At 45.0% G+C, this 23,301-nt stretch overlaps 1 protein-coding gene and 1 long non-coding RNA gene across 2 annotated transcripts in view; one reads left to right on the forward strand and one right to left on the reverse strand.

Moving 5' to 3' along the window:
* Positions 1 to 23,086, forward strand: part of LOC139755896 (uncharacterized) — a 78,417-nt gene extending 55,331 nt beyond the window's left edge. Inside the window, exons 3-4 of the mRNA XM_071674611.1 lie at positions 20,173 to 20,371; positions 20,715 to 23,086. Coding sequence (XP_071530712.1) covers positions 20,173 to 20,371; positions 20,715 to 20,933 — 418 coding nt within the window. The 3' untranslated portion in view covers positions 20,934 to 23,086. The remainder of the gene's footprint in view (positions 1 to 20,172; positions 20,372 to 20,714) is intronic.
* LOC139755897 (uncharacterized) overlaps positions 1 to 23,301 on the reverse strand; it is a 754,411-nt gene that overhangs the window by 531,129 nt on the left and 199,981 nt on the right. The gene's annotated exons all lie outside the window — the stretch shown is intronic.

The following is a 23,301-nucleotide window of genomic DNA, read 5'->3' on the forward strand; positions in this document are numbered from 1 at the left end:
AAAAGACCTGCGTAGGATAAAGTGTGGCATAGCGGTTGGAGTGGATAAGGATTACAGTTAAATTTCCTAAGGCATGGGATGACAGCGTTTCTGACAGATTAGTTAGGAATGTGGCGTTTATGGATCTGGGAAAAGCAAAGGGAAGGATTCATAGAGATGCATTGGGGAAGGTGTTTCGAATACACAGCGTGGGTGAAAAAACTATGAGTGATCAGGAGTTTCATGAAGAGAGTGGGTAGAGGGAAGGTGAGTGGATTCAGGTGAAGGTAGGTATGCGACATGGATGCACGATGTCACCATGGTTGTTTCATTTATACACGGAGGGGATGGTGAGGGAGGTGAATGCGAGAGTCCTAGAGAGAGGGGCAGGTATGCGGCGTGTAGGTGCTGAAGGAACTTAAAGACTTGCTGATGACGCTGATCTGATGGCTGACTCGATTGACAAACTATAGAGGCTAGTGTCTAAAAGAGAAAGTTGAGAGTTGATGAAAATAAAAGTAAGGCTATAGAATTCAGCAGGGTAGAGAAACAGGTTAGCTGGAGTGTATGTTTTAATAGAGAGAGACAGGGGGAAGTGAGGAATTTTAGATATCTAAGAGTTGGTATGGCTTTGGATAGAACCAAGGAGGCTGAAGGTAACCATAGTGTCGGTGAGGGAGCTAAGTTCCTTGGTGTATTGGAGAGTAAGTTGAAAGAGAGGTCACTGTCTCTTGGGGGGAAATGGGGTATGTTTGATGATGGTATCGTAGTCTCGACAGTGTTAAATGGATGCGAGGCGTGGACTATGAGTACAGATGACGGTGAATGTGTTGGCAATGAAATATACAAGGACATTATGTGGTTTGAGGAGGGTTTGATCGAGAACGAAATGAGAGGATAAAAGAGTCATATGTTTGTGTGAGGAGTGTGGCTGATAAGGATGAGGAATGCATTCTGAAATGTTGAGACATTGAGAGAGGCTGAGAGGAGAGGCTGAGAGGAGAGGCTGAATAAGAGGCGTATAAGTGTCAATAATGGAGGGGACAAGGAGGAGGAGGGGACCGTAACCGAGTTGAATGGATGGAGTGCAAGATGTTTTGAGTGCTCGGAGCCTGAAACATGTGTGAGGGCGTGAGATTTGCAAGGGACAGAGTGAATCGGAGCGATGTGGTATACATAAGACTCGTGCTGTCAGTGGGCTAAACCAGGGTATATGACACAGACAGGGGAAACCATAGAACTGTCTTTAGGTTTTGGGCGTGGAGAGGATGCTCTGGTTTCGTGGCAATATATACATGACAGCTAGAGAGTAGATGTGGGCAAATTAGGTCATTCTCTGTGTGTTTCTGACGCTTCATCGCTACGTGGAAAAAACTGTCATATATATATATATATATATATATATATGTGTGTGTGTGTGTGTGTGTGTGTATGTGTGAGTAATTTTCACCGTTGATCCTTCTTCTCAATCCTTTTTAAATTAGCTTCTACATTCCCCTCACCTCTGCACATGTGCACAGGCGTTTAACGATCACCAGCAGAATGGTAGCGATTTCGTCTGTCTGATTATATCCAGGCAACAGCCTCTGCTGCCCTTCGGGCGCTCATGGTCAGTCTCATTTATTACATGTATTACGGATGATAGGACACTAATGGAGGGAGCTGAGTGGGCTGCCTACTGAAGACTCTCGTTGGTTTCAGCTTCAACTCATTAGTGTTTCGGATCACGAGCTCGGACTCCATTCTGAGACACTTCAATTTGCAAAACGAATCTATTTAATTTTTTATTTCTCCGAGGTATATGTAGGTCGCTCCTTTTTCTATGGATGATTTCTGGATCGGTTTAGTTTAGGTAGTATTCGTTTAGGAAGCCGTGTTACGCACGGCATTCTTAAAGTCTCCTCAGTCTGCCATCCAAAGGCTTCATTTGAAGCCCCCGAGTTGGCTGTGAATCTGCAGTGACTCACGTCATCCTATGAAGCGGCCAGCCCAGCCTTATAGAATCAATCTCTGCCGGCAGTGTAACCCAACAAGCACCAGAAAGAAGGCAAGCATGAGGGATGGAGAGAGAGAGAGAGAGAGAGAGAGAGAGAGAGAGAGAGAGAGAGAGAGAGGCGTATATGGTGGTGTGTAGCAGAAATTTCACTTGACTTTGCGTCAACCCTGATGACAAAAAAATGTAACAATGATTCCTAAGACCAGCTATATATATATATATATATATATATATATATATATATATATATATATATATATATATATATATATATATCCCTGGGGATAGGGGGAGAAAGAATACTTCCCACGTATTCCCTGCGTGTCCTAGAAGGCGAGTAAAAGGGGAGGGAGCGGGTGGCTGGAAATCCTCCCCTCTCGTTTTTTTTTAATTTTCCAAAAGAAGGAACAGAGAAGGGGGCCAGGTGAGGATTTTCCCTCTAAGGCCCAGTCCTCTGTTCTTAACGCTACCTCGCAAACGCGGGAAATGGCGAATAGTATGAAAAAAATAAAATATATATATATATATATATATATATATATATATATATATATATATATATATATATATACATATATATATAAAGTTCAAGGCACTCCTATATCAATCTAGCTGTACAATGGAAAGCAGTTTTCGTCGATAATCTCTCTCCATTCTACGTGCCAATTATTAACAGCGAAATTCTCATCTTCATTTCGGGAGTCCAAGTAGAGGAAAATAGATAAGAAAAACGCTGAATGAGTGAAGCAAGATTTACGAGGGATGAATAACACGTGACTATGCATGCACACTCACTCCTGAATGGTCGGTCGAATCACCTTCTAGATCCCCTGCGTCTCGTAGAAAGGGCAGCTTGTAATCTCTCTCCCTCTCCCTCCCTTAAGGGGGATAATCAAGGCATGATGAATGATGACATCACCCGATTTACGGGAGCATAATAACGCTCGTCGAGTATTATGGGGAGCTGGAGGGGGTGTGTGTGTGGGGGGAGAGCTGGGGGGTGTGGGGAGATTGGGGGGGGGGGGGGGGGGGGCTGGTTACAGTCATCTCCCTTGGAGGCTACCAGACCCCACAAGCCTACGTACTTAAACTTATGATTATAATTCTCTCTCTCTCTCTCTCTCTCTCTCTCTCTCTCTCTCTCTCTCTCTCTCTCTCTCTCTCTCTCTCTTTACATTCATTAATGTGCAAAAGGCCAAGAGTTTTTGCCTACATTATCGACAGCATATGTATATATATATATATATATATATATATATATATATATATATATATATATACATAAGTATAGGAACAGATAATGTCAGAGCTGTGGCATTAATGTCGCCTTGAGTCCTGAGGGACGCGAAGATTACGGGTGAAATTGATTCATTATCATATTACGAGAACAAATTGCAGCAGAGCCGTTGAGTAACGATACCTTGAAGGAATTTTCTGCAGACCACATAAGTTGCGCGCACGTTTGACACGTTTAATGGTCAATAATGCGTCCCGATCGGTAATTCATGTGTATTGCATAAATGGGGCAGACGAGTTTCGTGGAGGTGTAAAAATGCGTCTACTCTCTCTCTCTCTCTCTCTCTCTCTCTCTCTCTCTCTCTCTCTCTCTCTCTCTCTCATCCACTTAACGATTCTCGTCACATCAAAAAGACAGACAAGTGTGTTGCTTAACACAGTGAATAGTAAGATCAGTCAAAGCCATGAAAAGAAACATGTTTTTTAGCGGTTAAGTTTTTTTATAATTTCATTCAGCTGGATTTTAAAAGACTCTAGAGAAATACAGAGAAGAAATATATAGAATTAGATTCTATACAGGCGAACCACACAGTGGTGCTACGGTATGAAAATTAAATAAGAGCAAACATGTTTGATCGCCTTCAAGGATATGATCATACGACGTTTTATAAACTCATGCGAGTCACTCAGGCATAATTTGACAAAACACACACACACACACACACACTGGCTTGACTGTCTTGCTTGTGAACGGAAACACCAGAAAGAGAAATCTGAGTCTGACAAGAAACTCTTCACCGGACACAAATGGATTGGTATCATCATCTCGTTGAAGTCTCCTCCAAATATAGTTTTTCTTGCCCCCTGAGAATACAATTTCAAATTAGCCCCGTGATATCCTCTCTGAATTAAAACTGGTAGGTACCCATTAGACAGTGAAAACCTCCGCTTCGTTTCCCGACAATAATTGTGCATATCATACACAAATTAAGCCACTTAGAATTAATTAAGGACTCGTATTTGCCGGCATTAAAATCACCCCCCCAAAAAAAGAAATTCGGTAATGCTAAAGTGCACGACTTAACCTTTCAGAAATATTACCTGGACTGTGTATGAGGTCACAAACAACAAATTCGCTGCTGACAGGAGGAACAAAAAACAAGAACACAAGACGAACAATGTGAACAAAGCCTCTCACTGGGTGAGGAGAACGCTGAGGTCAACCATGGAGAATTCGGCCATTCGGTAGTTACCAGATTAACTCGTGTCTCGTAATGTTGCTAATGGCCCTGTAATACCCCTCCCTAAATCACGCCTGATAACCCCCTACCGGACAAGTGACGGCCATAATTAATTGCTGATATCAGTTTATTGGCAATGATTACCAAAGTGGCGCGGTACGAGGCGGCGTTGTGCTGCGCGACGGCCCGGAACCAAACCGCTGGTACGAAGGTTGCCGGGGCTGGGAGAGGCGAGGGATAGCAGGAGGGAGAGAGAGAGAGAGAGAGAGGGGGGGGGGATGAGAGAGAGAGAGAGAGAGAGGTGAGAGAGAGGTGAGAGAGAGAGGAGAGGGGAGAGAGAGAGAGAGAGAGAGAGAGAGAGAGAGAGAGAGAGAGAGACAGTGAGAGAGAGAGAGCATGTATACAAATGGCGCGTCTTGACGCCTTTTACATCCCCCGTTGGGCCTTCTCGTCAGGCCGGTGGATCCGAGAGGCGATGTGACCCGACATGACTTCAGATATTGGAACGTTTGATGAGTTTATAGAGGGGCAAAAAAAAAGATATTCTTCTTCCAAGTCATTTGGATGAGTTTTGTTAGCAATTTCCAATTGATGAAGACCCCAGAAGAGTACCCACCGAGCGGTACAACAATAATAATGTAACAATTAGAGAGTATAAAAAAATTGATAACTCTAAATATGATGTCGTAATCAATTTTATCTATGTGCCTGAGAAAAAAATCTGTTCCCAGCTAACACTGATATATCTAGATAGATAAGAGATAGATAAATAAATAGACAGATAGATAGGTAGATAGATAGATAGATAGATAGATAGATAGATACAGAGATAGACAGTGTCTGTATACTTCAACATGTTCCAGGTATTATGTCATACGTGTGAATCGTTCGGGGTCACTGCTCGTCTTGGGCCTGAGCCCGTGACCACAGTCCTTGGTGAGACAGGCACGTACATATCTGCTGCTGGTGGTGGTGCTGGTGGTGCTGCTGGTGCTGGTGGTGGTGGATGAGAGAGCTTGGGAAGTGAGTCAGTTGTTGTTCGCTGATGATACAACGCTGGTGGCTGATTCATGTGAGAAACTGCAGAAGCTGGTGACGGAGTTTGGTAAAGTGTGTGAAAGAAGAAAGTTTGATGGTGGTGGTGCTGCTGCTGGTGGTGCTGGTGGTGGTGCTGGTGGTGGTGGTGCTGGTGCTGCTGCTGGTGGTGGTGCTGTGGCACCCGGAGCTATTGGCAGCTGTTGGGGCGGGGCATTGAGGTCACCAGGGTGTGTGTGTGTGTGTGTGTTCGGGGTGGGGAGGGAGGGTCCGCTCGGGAACTTCCGACTCGGTCGGTGGTTCTTCTCCGGTCCGTTCGAGATCGCGGGTGGTTGTAGATGTAAGAAAATCGGTGTGTATCGATCGGGTTTGTCCGCGGATATCGGCTCTCCTCGTAGTTCTTAGGGTTAGTGGTGATGGTACGGTTCCTGCCCCGTCGGCGTCTCTCGGATCTGCTGAGGAGATGGTCGGTAGCTCTTGGGGAGGAGGTGATTGTCGGCCAAGTCTCGAAACTGAAGGATGGCGAGCATCGACAGCGGCTGGTGAGATCAGATACCTTCAAGTCCCAGCAGTCGGGGCGCTGTCGGTGAGACGATGGTCGGGCGCTGTCGGTGAACGCTGAGCGACTGTTGGGACAGGGTGTGTGTGAGAGAGAGAGAGAGAGAGAGAGAGAGAGAGAGAGAGAGAGAGGCTGAGATCGAGGTGGGCAAGACTAGCGGCAAGCTGCTGCCCGCTGCGAGCAGGGGCGTGAGGAATGGTCGTGCACATCTAGCGTCGTCCATCAGACGTCTTCCTCCCTCCCTCCCTCTTCCCTCCTCTCCTTCCTCCCTCCTTCTCCCTCTTTTTCATTTTTTTCCCTCCTAAGCGTTGGCGTTGAACCCAAGACTGTTATGTTAAACCGCTGATGGTTATCAGCCGATCGTATCACGGTTAAAATAACGTATCAAGTAGAGGTCTTCAGGGATAATTGCACCGTTGATAATATTATGATGTCATGTTGTGTGACGAGGGGGGAGGGGGGAGCGACCGTGGGGCAAGACCTCTCTCTCTCTCTCTCTCTCTCTCTCTCTCTCTCTCTCTCTCTCTCTCTCTCTCCACCTATCTATCCATCTATCTGTTTATCTATCTATCTCTCACACATACAGGGAGACACATCAAACCGACAATAATCGCCGTGTGTGAGCCGAAGATTTGCATAGAAATGATCAGATGTGATGGTAGGTAAATACAGGAATGCACGTAAAGTTCTAAGGAAAAAAAACACCTTGAGTTGTATGGTGAGTGACATTGCCTGATACCACACTGCTAGCACTTCCTCACATGATCCTTGCGATTACTTTAGCCCTGACCCTCATCGGCCAGCAGCGAAGAAGAAAAACGAGATGAGAAAATCGAGAAATCTTTGTTCCAATCCTATGAAAATTGGAGCAAGAACACTTCAGAACAGCAACTAAGAACTGGATGATTGCAGAGACGTATTATTGAAATGGTGATAAAGATGGTGATAGATAGAGGGAAATAGGAAATAGGAAAGAACGAACGTAGGAATTGTGGACACTGCAGAAAGAGGACTTTATTCAGGGATGAAGAGCAGAGTGAGAGCTGGTAACAGGAAACTTTGGATATTCATAATTAAGAGGACATGAAATGGAGAGCACACACAGAGATTTAAGCAGAGGGACGGACGGGAGATAGAAACTAGGAGGATGTATGGTTATTGTGGATATGTAGGAGGAGGATGGCGGATAGAGACACAGGATAGATACATAGAAGTAAGAAACACAAGGATAGGCAGAGGGTAAGGAAAGAGGAAACTAGAGAGACAGTGGATATAGACTGGAAGTAAGGAGAAGGTGCTTATACGAACGGATAGGATGGACGTATAGTAAAGGTGGACATAAGGGAGGAATGGATAGATGGACGAGGTGTATATAGGGATGAGATCAACACAAGTTCACCTCTGATAATTTTCCCAATAACTGTGACATAGGATTCTCTCTCTCTCTCTCTCTCTCTCTCTCTCTCTCTCTCTCTCTCTCTCTCTCTCTCTCTCTCTCTCCCCCTCCCTGCTTTTGGGAAGGCAAACCTACAGGGTTTCCCGCGCCCTCACTCGAATCCCATCTTATTCGGCCTTCTACGACAAGCAGAGGATACGTGGGTCGTATTCCCTCTCCCCTATTCCCTGGGGATAACTATGATTAATTCATAAATAAAGGAAATTACAAGTAGATTCCTTTTTCCTGGGCATGATACACATTGCCGTAGTTCAAAGTGATTCCCCAACACGGTGAATGAGTTGTAAACAAAGCCACGGCTCGATCTGATTGTCACAGTCAAAGGAGAAACTTTAGTCTTTATCTAGAGCAAAGACATGGCCTTTAAAATCACTAGGAACTCCCCCATAAAGTAGATCTTTATGGGGGATAATGATCCGAAATAACTCGATGTAAAGGAACCGTAAAATTGAACTTGATTTGGTTCCACCATCGGTGCGAGGAAACATACACATCTAGAATATGAGATGGTGTTTCTCCTCACCCATTGCCCTTCAGTGACAAAAAGGAAGTTTATCTAATCCGTCAATTCAGTGGAAAAAAAAAAGGAGAGGGTTTGAAGACTTAGCTCTTCCGTCCTTCACCAAAAGGGGCGAAAACAGTCAAGTAATCCACAAAGGTCGACAGAGGGACGACAATTTTTCCACTGTTATTGCCTCTGGTTCCGCTGTGTTACAACCAACATTCACCTCCATCTTTACGGTCGTATATGCCAGCCACCGATGACATGCGGGTCGCGGAGGAGCTGTACCGCAAGTAGCGAGGACTGGCCGGATTACAGGAGAGAGAGAGAGAGAGAGAGAGAGAGAGAGAGAGAGAGAGAGAGAGAGAGAGAGAGAGAGAGAGTTTGGCCACTCACGATGGAAGACATGGACGGCATGAGTGTGTAGATCCGTTGACATGTTGACACCGGGAGAGAGAGAGAGAGAGAGAGAGAGAGAGAGTGGATTCTGGATTTTGTGCAGTTATTGTCATGTGTGTGTGTGTGTGTGTGTGTGTGTGTGTGTGTGTGTGTGTGTGTTGGTGTGTTTGCCTTTTCTGTGCTTAGTCGTGCAAGTGTTTGTTTGCAGGTGCATGTGTGTGGGTGTTCCTATGTATATTTGTATGTGTGACTGTAAGTTTAGCCAAAGGATTGGGAACCAGCTGGTGAATGTAAACACTTTTCTCCTCCAACGTTCTGGGAACTGCAGACTTTGGGAGGGGCTGCTGATGGTGGGTTTCTGAGGGTGTTCCCTGGAGGAACGGGTTCTGAAAGTTGAAGACCCAGGAGGAGGAGGAGTTCGCTGGAGGAATCTTGTGGAGAATCATTTGATGGCGAAGAGCCGAGAGTGTCGAAGACTTCTGGGCTTTGAGGATCCTCATTCCACCGAGTGGAGGAACTGGTTTTAAAAGAGTTCGTGACTCTGGAAGGGCGTTGTTGAAGGATTCCTGGGAGTGCAATGCTCAGGAGGAGATTGAGACTTAAGGAGAATGTTATACAAGCCCAGGGATGAACTCGGGTTGTATGTTACTCTTCGGCAGTCCAAGATTTTCGTCCGCCTCGGAAACACGGACAACCCGGTCAGCCATGCGGGAGTTACGATGGGGGCTTGACAAAGCCCTTTCACCTGCGGTAGACATTACGGTCTTTCATCACAGGTTCAGCCGATAAGCATCTCGCCCGTCGTGTTTTTGTGGGCTATACCTCATCCTACCGCGAGGGTGCCTAGAAACATTTTACCCCCCCCATCAATTTTAACTTCTCCCGGGTCTCACAGTCTCATGTCTTTGTGCTAGAATGTTTCGCCGATGCGTTTCTGAGAGGTCACCACTCGTGAATGCTCTAGAGATCTCGACTGAAACCTATTCTTCCTGCCGTGTTATAAAGCGGAAGTGTGTATTTTCCTAAAGTCACCCGGGACGATGTCTGCTCCCCTTCCCCCCCATTTTGTACCCACAATCAGGACTAATGTTCGTTGGACGAAGTAATACCTCTGATAAATTGTGGAGGGAGCTGCGGGGTAATTGAGATGGTAAGAGGTGGGTTTTCGTCCCACTAATAATCCATTTTCTTAAAAGATGTCGTTATACTCTCGAAGACTCACGAAGCCAAGGATACATTTTTCCCCTTAAGAGGGTCATACGTTATGCTTGAGGTATTCTCTTTATATTTTTTTCTCTGTAATCTCTGTGTAACAGTGACCAACGACCGAGATGTTTATATAGAAATAGCGAGAAATACGGTGATAGAACATGGCTTTTGTGAGGGAGGTAGAGAGTGAATTTCGTAGGCGATTAACGGAGAGATTCGAGATAAAGGGTTTGTGTGAGAGCGAAAGATAGACATGCTTGTGTGTGTGATTCCTATTTGAGTACACTGGTCATGGGGAGAGAGTTTACACTCGTGTTGCACTGTCTCTTTACCTTGTATATATGTACCAAGTCCTTACTCTTACATATGTATTCACACACACATACTCACCAACCTAAACCAGATACCCACACATCAACAAATCCCGAGGTGAGGATGAACAGCGGGGTTGAGTGTGATGCCGACTGCCACGCACAGGATTCGAACCCTTGTGGGTTCGACTCCTTGATGGCTCGTGCTGACTCATGGTCAGTAACGATAAACCACTACACCACAGAGGACCGTGTGTGTGTGTGTGTGTGTGTGTGTGTGTGTGTGCTAACAGACATGTTTGACGTACTCGCTTCTGTACCTGATCACCAGTTCCAACGCCGCCAACATCCATCACAGGTCTCGCTCCTTGTAGCACACCACGGTACATCTTCGCCAGCAGTTTGCCATCTACACCGAAGAAATAGTCCCGAGTCTCGTTGTGGTGTCCTCAAGTCTGTGGCATTCTCGAATCTCGTTGTGGTGTCCTCGAGTCTCGTTGTGGTATTCTCGAATCTCGTTGTGGTGTTGTCGAGTCTCGTTGTACTGTTCTCGAGTCCCGTTGTAGCGTCCTCGAGTCTCGTTGTGGTGTCCTCTAGTCTCGTAGTGGTGTACTCTAGTCTCGTTGTGGTTATTCGAATATCTTGCTTTTGTGTGTTTCATATTCGACGTTTTCATCCTAACCTGTAGTGATTTCCAGATTTCTCCGTCTCACCGTAACGACTATAACTCATCTTCAAAACAGCTACTCATTAGCTTGCTAAGAAACAACAACAAGCGTAAATAACTCTAGATTCTGACTTTCTAGGAAGCTAAAAGCTAGTGATACGAAATGCATTAATAACTTCAAAGTCTCTGACTTTCTAGGAAGCTATAAGTTAATGACACAAAATGCATTGATAACTTCAAAGTCAGTCTGACTTTCTAATGGTCACTAACAGTAAATGCGCTGATGCCTTCAAAGTCTAACTTTCTCAATAGCTAAAAACTCTTATAGAGAAAATGCGTTGAAGTCCTCTGGGTGAAGATAATGGCGGCGAACGCTGAGGAGGAGCGAAGAACCCGAATAGCTCCCAACTGGCACTTGCAGGAGGGTGGTATAAGCGGCCCTGCACACCGCTTATGCTACAACCCTTTTGTGCCGTCATCGCTCTCCACTGAATGATTTTACTCCTGTCGTTGTATTGGCCGTTGTACTGGTAATTTCTTACTGGTCGCCCTGCAGTGATGATAGTCGTATGGGGGTCTCGCCTTCAGTGACAAATGTGGTGAACTGGCTTGTGTTCACCAGCGACTCAGCTCTGAGCAACGCTATCACATCACTTGGCCAAAATACGATGGTTTCTGGTGCCATTTGTATGTGTCACCATGAATCACTTTTGAAAGGTAATACTCCAGGAGCGCCCCAGACACACACACACACATATCCATTTTTCCTTTAGTAGATTCGCTGTGTCTTCGCGTACGACAGGCCTCAGCAGTGAGACAGTCTGTATCAGGTATCACTGGTGTTCTACAAGGGTGGCAGGCTCATCGTCCGCCTCTGTTATTTTCAGAAATGATGATTACATTAAGTGTTTTGAATGTCACTATGACCTCAGTGCCAGACCTCACCGGTACGTGAGGATGGGTGTAGTATGAAGTCACACAGACGTAAGTGAGTGTGTGATAACTGAAGGATTTGGCTAAGGTGTCAGTGCAGGGGGGAAAAAAAATAGGGTAATCAATTCATTCAATAAATCTTGCATGCGAGTCTCTCTCTCTCTCTCTCTCTCTCTCTCTCTCTCTCTCTCTCTCTCTCTCTCTCTCTCTCTTCTCTAATCTATTATGACAAATATGTACAACTTATTCCCAGTAATGTTCCTTCTCTCTTCCTTCTGCTTCTCCTTCTCCTCATACCACAGTTACCATAAACAGTTACCGTTTACTACAACTACTACTACTACTGTTATTATTGCTGCTACTACTAGTACTACTACTACTACTACTGTTATTATTGCTGCTACTACTAGTACTACTACTACTACTACTACTACTACTGTTATTATTGCTGCTACTACTAGTACTACTACTACTTCTACTACCACTAATACTACTACTACTGTTATTATTGCTACTACTACCACTACTACTACTACTGTTATTATTGCTACTACTACCACTACTACTACTACTACCACTACTACTACTACTACTACTACGACTTCTTCTAATCCTATGAATGATCTCTTATACTATCCTCACCCCCATCTACACAGACTAGAATTTCAGGTCGCAATTACTACCCTCCGTCATGGGACCCCATCGTAGACCATCACGTCTCTCCCATATACTACTAAACACTGTTCAGTTTACCTTCTGATCCTAATCTATTCTAACCACCTTCACCACTCTTCCCACATCTTGTTCTGCCCCGCTAGCCCCATCAACAGGCCGACAATTCAGCGTGCGCACTGTCATCTGCGATCTCTAACATATACGGTATGCCAGGGTTGAGGTGCGCACACAGAGGACGTAATATTCACTCTGCGAGTTCACACTGTCATGTAACTTCCGCCGCTCGGGCATTACCCGTTCTTTTTACTGGAGATTCAAATCACTCGCGTTATAGCTGTATCACCCCAACAAATAGTCACTCCTATGTCTGTTACGTCTTTTCCTGGTCCTTATAGATACTCATTAGCCACAGAGAGACAAGTGCATCTATGGTGTACCATTTCGAGAACGTTTCCCTCCGTGTTAAGAGTTAGAAAATATATTGTGCTGACATTCAATACTTTTGGGAAGGTTTAAGCCCATCTGTTGGTTAGGGATCTAACCGAGTGTGCTGGCCTACGTAACGAGAGAGCCAGGGATAGAACACAAGATGAAAATATATACACATACACAGGGTGACACACGACACAGCACAGAATAAAAGAATTGAGTGAGGGAATAAATTTAGAGGATACATATTGAGAGGATGGATATGGATCAAAAAAGGAAACTATCAAGGAATGGTACACTGAACGATTCCTAGGAATAGTAAGGAAGAGGGAACTAGGAAAAGTGAGGGGGACTTGATTCCTAACTCCATGGAATATCAGAAATTATACTAATGTCACTGTTGACGTCACTGTGAGCCTTCGTCTGTCTTCTCCACAGATGTGAAATTAACTCCAGTGGAAAACAGGTGAATGACCTTTCATGAGCAGACTGGCAGAATAGAAGAAAACAGAATGGGAGAGAGAGAGAGAGAGAGAGAGAGAGAGAGAGAGAGAGAGAGAGAGAGAGAGAGAGAGAGAGAGAGAGAGAGAGAGAGAGAGAGAGAGAGAGAGAGAGAGAGAGAGACGAAAGGAAACAGAGATTTCAAGAAAGAGACGGAAAGAAACTTAGTTTATAGAGGAAGGCAGACAGACAGAGGACAGACAAAAAAAAAAACTCACATACGAAAAGATGAATACAGATAAAACACAAAGACGAAAAGATAGAAACCGAGGAAAAAACAGTAAATAGAGAAAGACAAAGACACAAAGAGAAATGTAAGAGAGATAGCGAAAGGCATGGATCTAAAAAGACATGAGGAGGAAGAGGAACCTCAAATGCCAGAAACAACATACTTAATCTCAGGATGAAAGGCTGTCATGAAAACAAACCCAACACAGCTCTTATTTAGGGTATCAAAGTAAACACCACCTCCTTATAATTTTGAGCATAAATCATTCTTTTTCCTCCCCCATCCTGTCACCAACGTCACCAGTAATGGTCCTATTTAAGACGAAGAGGAAAAAGTTCAAAGCTGTTCAGACGTCTCAGCCATGGTTGTAAAGGTTCGTGTCTAACTTGCATGGTGGGTGTAAAGCGAAGCATTAGAAGGACAATCAAAAGGGGGGAAGTAGAGGTTGTGGAGGAGGGGTTGTTAATGTGAGGTCACTTACGACTGTTTACGAAGAGATTTTGCCAAATGGCAGGGATAACGGTTGGCGACCAGAGCAGGAAATTTTAGGAGTGTCGAAGAACGAGTCGTGTGAGCTACGTGTGGTCGAGTGCTGTGTGTGAGATAAAGCACTGGAGCAAAGAAAATCTGACCAAAATGCAACAATACAGAGATGAAATGTTGATATCACGGAGTAAAACAAAAAGCTAAAGTAACACAAGGACAAAGGAGGATTTGAATCGATTTTATTGCGATTAAAACGAAGGAAGAGATACAAAGAGCTGAAAGGGGCCGTCATCTTCAAATAGCCCCCACCAAACAAGATACAGAGAGATATAAGGGGCCGTCACCTTCAAAATAGCCCCCATTCAGCAAGATACAAAGAGCTATATAAGAGGCCATCATCTTCAAATAGTCCCACTCTGCATGATATTCAGCTCATCATAAAGAAGCCGTGTTCCATTCCAGGACCAACACCTCACGATTACTTACAGCAAACCTCAGTGAACTTTGAGATTCTGTTTCTATCCAAAAAAAAAAAAAAAGAAAAAAAGAAACCCAGTTTCTCCACCCATGAATCTCAAAGATGCAATGAAACCTAACTCTTCACAAATGATAGGGGGAAAGTTTCCGGCAGCTTTACTTTATTCTTTTAAGAAATTACTTAAAACATCTGCTTTTGACTGAGAACAGAATAAGTCTCAAGGAGGGAAAAGAGAACTATAGTTTTTCCCTCTACTTTCTTCATGAAGATGGCGTGGGAAGGCTGCAGGGGACGAATCACACAGGCATCTAGGGAGAGGGAATTCATAACACACAGTTCGTGATCTCTTATCAAACGTTAACTAATCAGACAGCCTAAGATACACACACACACGAATGACGTCTGCAGAAGTACAAACGTTGCTTGGAAACTTTCCATAACGTTTTTCTTGTCTTTTCGGCCAATGGGTCGACCTCACGTAATATTCATGCCTAACGATCAGTACAGAAGTGGTATATAAACGTAGTTGATGAGCTGAAGAGTCGCAGGTTACGTGCAGATATGTTCCATCACCTCGGCATACCACTGTATGTTTATATATATATATATATATATATATATATATATATATATATATATATACCTTACGACCAAGTGTGTAAGAAAAATGGATAGTCGGCAATTGCCATTTTCGAAAAAAAAAGGTCGATTATTCTCACATCTTTTTGGCCTCAGTTCACTTGGCGTATCTCAAGTCTAACGAAAGAAAGAACTGGACAAAGGACAAAAGAAAGAATTAAAGAAAGAAGTAAGATCATCAACACGTCCAGAAATCCGCCCCTCCCCCGATCGCAACCATCCTTCATGGAAGCTGGAGGGTGGTGTGGGGAGCTGAGGGTGGAGGGAGGGAGTGAGGGAGTGCGTGCTACCCTTACTACCCAGTTATTTACACTAGCGTCGTCGTCTCGAGCAGGTCCCATCCCTCATGGTTCTCGCCTCATTACCCACGCCTGTACACTCCACCAGCCTGGCGTGCACACGGGTGCCAGGGGCAGGCCCCCGCGACGTGTGCAGAATGCGCGACAACTCACACACACACACCAGGCGAGAAGTCCGCGGCTCAAGTGATAAGAAGTCTCTTGAAACGTCGGTAGGAGGAGGAGGCGAAAAAAACATAGAGATACCTAATGAGCGTTGACGATGCCGGTGACACTGATGAAGACGAGAGCATCTAGGATTCTAATTTCGTTTGCCCATGCTAACGTTACGGAGGGATCTGACTAGTCACAGTGGCTGGAAGCGGCACCTAACGTGCCTTGGAAGTTAGACGTGTGCGACTACACACTTCGCTTAGTGTCCATGGTTTGACCCACGAGCCTCCGGAGTTACATACGATGTTCACATAGGATTAATGTTCTGAAGTCCCCCCCCCTTCTCTGCTCTCCTACGTTTACCACCGTAAGTCTCTGTGTTTCTGATCTCTTCTCCTCCTCTCGCAAGCAGCCTGGGGAGGGACCCCACTGCTTGGCAGGAGACTGTCTTCAGATATCGAGAAAGGGTGATCGAATGGGACTTATAGAGTCAGCTGTTCATAACAATAAGAAGTCTACGTCCTCCATCAGCGGGTAAATCTAAGGAGGACAATTCATTTCCTAATATTCCTATCAACTGCTTATCAATCTTGTCTTTAAGGCATCATTCTCCTCCAAGCCTTCATTCAGACAGCAGGAGGCAGGAGTGTGAGCCAGTTTGTGATATGTGAACGGTGAGGAATGTGTGAGGAGGGAAAAAAAAAAAGATTTCTGATCATGACCCATTTGTCATCATGCTGAAGTTGCCCTTCAAGACTGTAACCGTTCATACTGTCACACTGTATCAGAGTGTTACAAGACAGAAACTTGACCCTGAGTCCCCCAGAAAGCTTTGAACGACAATAATGCTCTCTCTCTCTCTCTCTCTCTCTCTCTCTCTCTCTCTCTCTCTCTCTCTCTCTCTCTCTGTCTCTCTCTCTCTCTCTCTCTCGTCTGACCGAAGGGTTCAACTACCCCCGTAAGCACACACTGATCACTGACCATGAGTCAACAACACAGGCCTACCGAAGGTGGGAACAGCGTGGGTTCGAATTCTTGAGTGACAACTGTTGGTGGCGTGTATGTTCCTCCTCCCCTTCGGGGTTGGACCTGGCTTAGGCTGGTGTGTGTGTGTGTGTGTGTGTGTAAACACACACACACACACACACACACACACACACACACAAAACACTGCTACATTCATCACAAGAGTATAATCAGCAATTTCGTCCTCATCTCTTACCATTATCGTGTACTTCCTCAACTCACGCATTATCCACCCGAACATCTGTTGACATTTGCGCAACGGCCGTGGCGTGTACGGTAATTCAGGGAATCGAAATTAAATGCAGTGCTTGCCCGTCTGTGGCTGACGATACTGTAAACAGAAATTACAGTTTTCTTTGCACCGGAAAGACAATTCGTCAAAGCACCACGACGGGCAATTGCTGTGAGAATACCCTCTTATCTCTCATGTTTTTCTTTCGGGCTAAAACCTTCGCGGCAGATGTTGGACGAACTGAACCGCAATTACTCTTGTAAACAAACGCGTATGGACCATTACGACAAAGTGTCTTATGCTATTCAACATATGTTTAACAGGCAAGTCCGTCGTCAGAATTGTGCTGGAGGTCTTCGTTACACACACACACACACACACACACACACACACACACGCAAAGGAAATTTCGTCTCAGAATTACCGCTGTTGGCACACCGGGTCTGGGAAACGCTTAGGGAAATGGTCATTCCTCGCTCCGAGCTGCTCCGGAGAGGCAGATGTAGAAAGCAGCGACAGGAGGACATGTGTAAGGAGGATTGGTGGAGATGACGAGTGTAAGATGTTAACACCTGTTACGGAGGTCCATTCCTCCCAACGTACCTCAGCACCTGGACACGACGGCTGTGGGAAATTCATCCGTCGAACTTACGAAGCAAAGTGATATATATTTTTGGGCTACCATGAGCTCCAACGATTCTGTCGTTTCATCTAGATGATATGAATCTTCCCTAGTTGCCTAACTTCTCTTGCAAACGGGACTAGATAATCATTCCTTCATTCTCCAGTCGTCAGAAAACAGAGGACGAGGCTGTCTCTTACAGATACGTATACCAAAATCCAATGCGTGTTCTGCATTCGGATACACGTTCACAATCATTACCGGATGAATAGAGCGGACTACCATCACCGGATGAGATCGGACTACGAAAGTAAAAATCACCATTCCATGATAGACACTGCTTTTTCCCGTGTAGCAACTCATGGAAAAATCTACAAATCTGTTGTTGAGGCTATTTTTTCCCTTCCGCTGTACGTAATAAACAGGATAGCCTATCACGTAGTTTAACAAACACAGACGCTTTAAAAGGCTCTTCATCTCGCTGTGACGGTCAATACGACAGCATGAGACACCGTAACTAAAGCTTAATCATCCGGGGGTCACAGTGACGCGTGACGCGGGTGTTTTGTGGGTGGCAAGATGCCTAGGGAAGCCAAGGCGTTCGTGAAGGCGTTCGCTAGGTTTTTTTTTTTTTTGCCTAGAAGCGGATTCGTGTGATCTGCTCCAGACAGAGATTAAATGGTCTGGTTCTCTCAGTGGATTCACAGAGTCTGGTGTAGGTAGGTGGGGTGGGTTATTTTTCCCTCGGGCTATCATCATCATCATCATCAGGGGTTCTGATTTCATTAACTGACCTGATTCTGATGAGAATCACTGTTCTGGTTCTCAGTGGATTCACTGGTCTTAGATGGGATTCACTTGTTTTCGCATAAATAGATTTGAGGGAGTCGTCCTACATACACACACATTAAATATATATATATATATATATATATATATATATATATATATATATATATATATATATATATATATATATACTGGATAGGGGAGAAAGAATACTTCCTACGTATTCCCTGCGTGTCGTAGAAGGCGACTAAAAGGGGAGGGAGCGGGGGGCTGGAAATCCTCCCTTCTCATTATTCTTTTTTAATTTTCCAAAAGAAGGAACAGAGAAGGGGGCCAGGTGAGGATATTCCCTCAAAGGCCCAGTTCTCTGTTGTTAACGCTACCTCGCTAACGCGGGAAATGGCGAATAGTTTGAAAGAAAGATATATATATATATATATATATATATATATATATATATATATATATATATATATATATAAAAGCTAAGATGTTGTATCCATGGATGTTAAAAATGTGAAATAATCATTTCGTAAAACAGATATACAATGGGGATTAATTTGCGCGCCTCAAGTGTCTGAAGAACCGACTCTTAAACCCAGAAGAGAGAGGGATGAAAAAGGGAGGAAGAGAACTCCATTGTTTACCTGCACGAAGGGAAGGAGGAGGAGCAATAACGGCCAATCCTCGTAAGAATTGCCTCCACACAGTCGCTTATGGGAGGGAGCGGAATATAGCGTATACCACGCAATTATAGCCAGCCGCACCATAGATACACGGGCTATAAAGTCTGCAAGGATCAATACAGTTGTCCTGCCTCCTCCTCTCCTCGTTCTCTTCCCTTCCCATTGTTAATCCTACGTTGAGATGAGACGCTCAAATCCCTCCTCGTATATCACTCCTCACCTTTTTCTCAAGTTATATCCTCTCGATTTTTTTTTCTCTATCGCAAATTTAGCATTTTCTCTTCACACTTTAGCATTTTTTCCTTCTCACTTTTCATCTTCTCTCTCTCTCTCTCTCTCTCTCTCTCTCTCTCTCTCTCTCTCTCTCTCTCTCTCTCTCTCTCTCTCTCTCTCTCTCTCTCTATCACCAAGAGAAAGCCATCACTTAGGTCTTTAATCTTACCCTCTAACTCCCTTTCCCTTTCCTTCTGCCTTCTGACTTACTTCCATCTTTCTCCGTCTACATGAATCAGAAATATGAGGTAGTTCTACTCTCTTAAAACAGATAATTTCATCGTCGTCTATCAGGTAATCTGTTATCTACCCTTCCCATGAATTGCCATTACTGTTCTCCTTCATACAGCCTCGTCATAAACCACCAGGTTCTCTGTTATCTGGCCTTCCCATGGCCATTACTGTCCTCCAGCAGATAACCTCGGCACAGGCCATCAGGTCTCGTAACATGTCTTTTTTTTCTTTTCTCCCCACGTACTATATTTTTCTTCCTTGCTCCCCTCCTACACTCACTCCCAGCGCTTATCATTACCAGCGAATCATCACCGCCGCTTTTGATCGCTCGTGCAGCGCTAGGTGCCAGACGCTGTGCGTGTGCGTGTGCGTGTGTGTGCGTTTACTAACGCTGCTGTGATAACCAACAACGGTAAACAACGGCCATGCGGGTGTGATAACGAGGCATTATTTCCAGCTGAACCTGGCCCAGGAGGGAGGGCGTTAATACATGGGAGGTATTGAGGGAGGAGCACGAATATGGAGAGGGAAATGAGGCTTTAGCTAATTACATGAGAACAACATACCCAACATGGCGGTCAGAGGAGTGTTAATGCTGAGTAAAAATCTATCATAATGATCACTTGTCTATTCTATCGCAGCTAATGAGGATCAATAACGTACAGAATTAGTTTGCTTTTTTTGTATTACAAGGATAGACGGTGATGACGACTCGGTCACTACACTTTAGAAGGATGTGAGTCCATCTCCTTCTCATGCCATTCTCATGTGTATTCGCTGCTCCCACATCATCAATGCACGGGTAACACTGTACACCAACTGGTCGAAAAAAGGTTATGAGGGGCGCGCTACTTTCTTACGTCTCCTCAACTCATGGTTCGTCTCTTCCTCACTTCAGGACCAAATGGAAGCGTCAGACGGCCGTGGGTCTGGAGCTGCTGGCCGAGGGCGGGTATGGGCGGCTCATGGGTGGGTACTGGCCTTACCCAACACCGCCAGGTCTCCCCACGCCAACCCACGCAGCCCATCTTTCAGCAGTGGGGGCTCTGTCCTCAATGGCCGCTCTCTCCTCGTCCATGGACCTTTATTATCGTCACGTGAGTATAACAACCTCGAGTGAGAGGATTCAGTCGAACTTGTAATTCATATCAAACACCGCCATTACCTCCGGCAAATTTCAAATACAGTATTTTAACTGTTCATCCAGTCATACACACACAAAAACAGTTATCACAGTAACTTGTATTTCACAGTTAAGCCTCGATCCTGCATTGGTCTTCTAGTATTCACACCTTCAGGTTGAGAGAGGACTATCCATCCACAGAGATGAAATCCCCACGGGTGTGTAACTCCCTCCCCCGTACTGTCACTACAGGTGATTCCATGAGGGTTTCTTCGTGTATGAGTTATCACATCTAATGCCATGATCTCCATCGGCAGGCGCAGTTGGCCGCACTCAGTCGATCTGCGGCGTCAGTCACCCCGAGCTCAGGCACGGTTATCGAGGGAACGTCCTCGCTTCCGCCCGCACTGGCGCCCGCGCTCACCTCCGTGGGCGGCGGCAGCACCACCAACTCCCCGCCCACACTGGTCACGCCCCGTGTCCTCTATCCTCCCACCCCGACACAAGCCGCCCTCGCGCACTACTTCAAGCACTGACGGTAAGACGTCCAGACGGGGTGCGTTCGTCAAGAAGACTTCGACGGCATCGTCCTAATTCGTACCTTGAGAATGGCAGCTCTATCACTCCCTCTCTCTCTCTCTGTCGTAGTGGTTCGGTGAACTGTGCGCCCTCTAGAGAAACGGATGAGCCTAATACACTTTACACCGCTGAGTGGAAAGAGACACTTCCTTGTGGAGCGTAGAGGTGCTGTGGGAAGCGTGGAGGTGCTGTGGGAAGTGCGGAACTGCTGTGGAAAGCGCGAAGCTGCTGTAGGAAGCGTGGAGGAGCTATGGGGAACGCGGAGCTGCTGTGGGGAACGTGGAGCCGCCGTGAGGAGCATGGCGCTGTTGGGGGAAGCGTGGAGCTGCTGGGGGAAGCGTGGAGCCCCTGTGGGGAAGCGTGGAGCCCCTGTGGGGAAGCGTGGAGCCCCTGTGGGGAAGCGTGGAGCAACTGTGGGGAAACGTGGAGCTGCTATGGGGAGCGTCAGGACGATGAAGAAGTGATGCTCGTCTTGAGAACCGGTGTAGGAAGACGATGTCAGGAGGAGGAGGAGGAGGAGGACGTGCCGCCCACCAGGTGTGTGAGCAAGATCGTTTCATCCACCGGGTGTGTCAGGATGAGGGCGTGCTACCACTACGTGTGTTGGAATGAGGACGTACCCCTATCAGGCGTGTGAGAGGGGCGGCTATACATCCCACCAGGTGTGTGATACGGAAAGGCACGCCATGTATCGGTACGAACGCCTCCACAACGGCCATAGGACGAGCCAGGACGCTCACAGCCAGACATCTTTACCTTCATCATTGCATTAAATCTAAACGTGTGTATATATACCTCGTAGATGTAGGGACGCTGATCCTCTCAGAACTGTTATTATTCATTGTGACATTTCTCTGAATCTTTGTTCTTTGCGTAAAGATCTGTTGAGATGATGACCCAGAACTGTGATCTTCTCAGGAGGCGAAAACCTTGATGCTGGGGTACACGGAGGACTGCTTAGGAGTTGAACCTCACTGTTGCTGCCGGGGGTTAGATGGAGAAGTGCTTCTCAGAGGTTGAACCTTAATGCTGGGGTTAGAGGGACAGCTAATTCTCAGCAGTTGGTCCTTAATGCTGGGGGTAGAAGAGTGAATTCTCAGGAGGTGAACCTTGATACTGCGGTAGATGGAGAACTAATTCTCAGGAGATGCCCCTCGATGCTTGGGGTACAAGGAGAACTGAGTCTCAGGAGGTAACACTCGATGCTGGGGTTAAAGAGAGAGATTTCTTTTTATCTCTCACTCTGGCACACACACACACACGAGAAAAGAAATCTAGCCAAGTATTGATAAAAAGACCAATGCTCTATCTGGACTCGTGGAATGTTCTTCTCATAAGATAAAGGAGAGAAATTGAGGATAGTTGAACGAGGGACAGGTTCCTAAGGAGAGAAATTGAGGATAGATGGACGAGGGACAGGTTAGAACACTTCAACTACCAACTCTGTAACGAAAGGTTGGTACATCTGAATGAAAATGATCTTAGTAAGATAATTTATCTTAATACTTTTATCAAATCAGATGACATCTAGAGGTCAAAACAGTAATGTTACATAACGACATGTGAACTTAGAAAAGATATAAAGCTCCTGTCAAACCCCACATATCCAAACACTTTTCTGATGGTACCTGTCATAAGGATCTGCAGTGGTGGAAAGGAATTACTCAGAGAAAAAGAAATGGTAAAAGCCAATAGCATTCTGGACACAATCCTGAGAGAAGAACATATAACCGAGTCACAGCCGGGCACTTCCTGTATATTCCCAACTCTGTTTTCCTTTGTATGGAAAAGGAAGTATCAATACATTTTTGGTTAGTCTCATGTGATGATATTTTCAGCAGAAATATCATAAAATATACAAGTGAAAAATACTATGAATATCTTTTTGCACTATATATATATATATATATATATATATATATATATATATATATATATATATATATATATATATACGTATATATAGTCATGTCAAGCATGTATATAGATCTACAACCATAGTTCCTAGACTCGAATGTTAGAGGTATTTAATATTATTATTGTATCAAATTACTCCATTATGATAAACATCTCATTCGTAAATACTCTGATACTAGAAAACCAGTATATAATAAAGATGTATCGATCTGTTTCACCTTTTCTCACTGATCCATCACCCTTGAAATTCTTTCATAAAGGTCATTATATATATATATATATATATATATATATATATATATATATATATATATATATATATATATATATATATATATGCGTGTATGTGTGTGTGTGTGTGTGTGTGTGTGTGTGTGTGTGTGTGTATTGTTTGAGAGAGAGAGAGAG

This window comes from Panulirus ornatus, chromosome 20 (genome assembly GCF_036320965.1).
Source record: "Panulirus ornatus isolate Po-2019 chromosome 20, ASM3632096v1, whole genome shotgun sequence".
NCBI classification, from domain to species: Eukaryota; Metazoa; Arthropoda; class Malacostraca; order Decapoda; family Palinuridae; genus Panulirus; species Panulirus ornatus.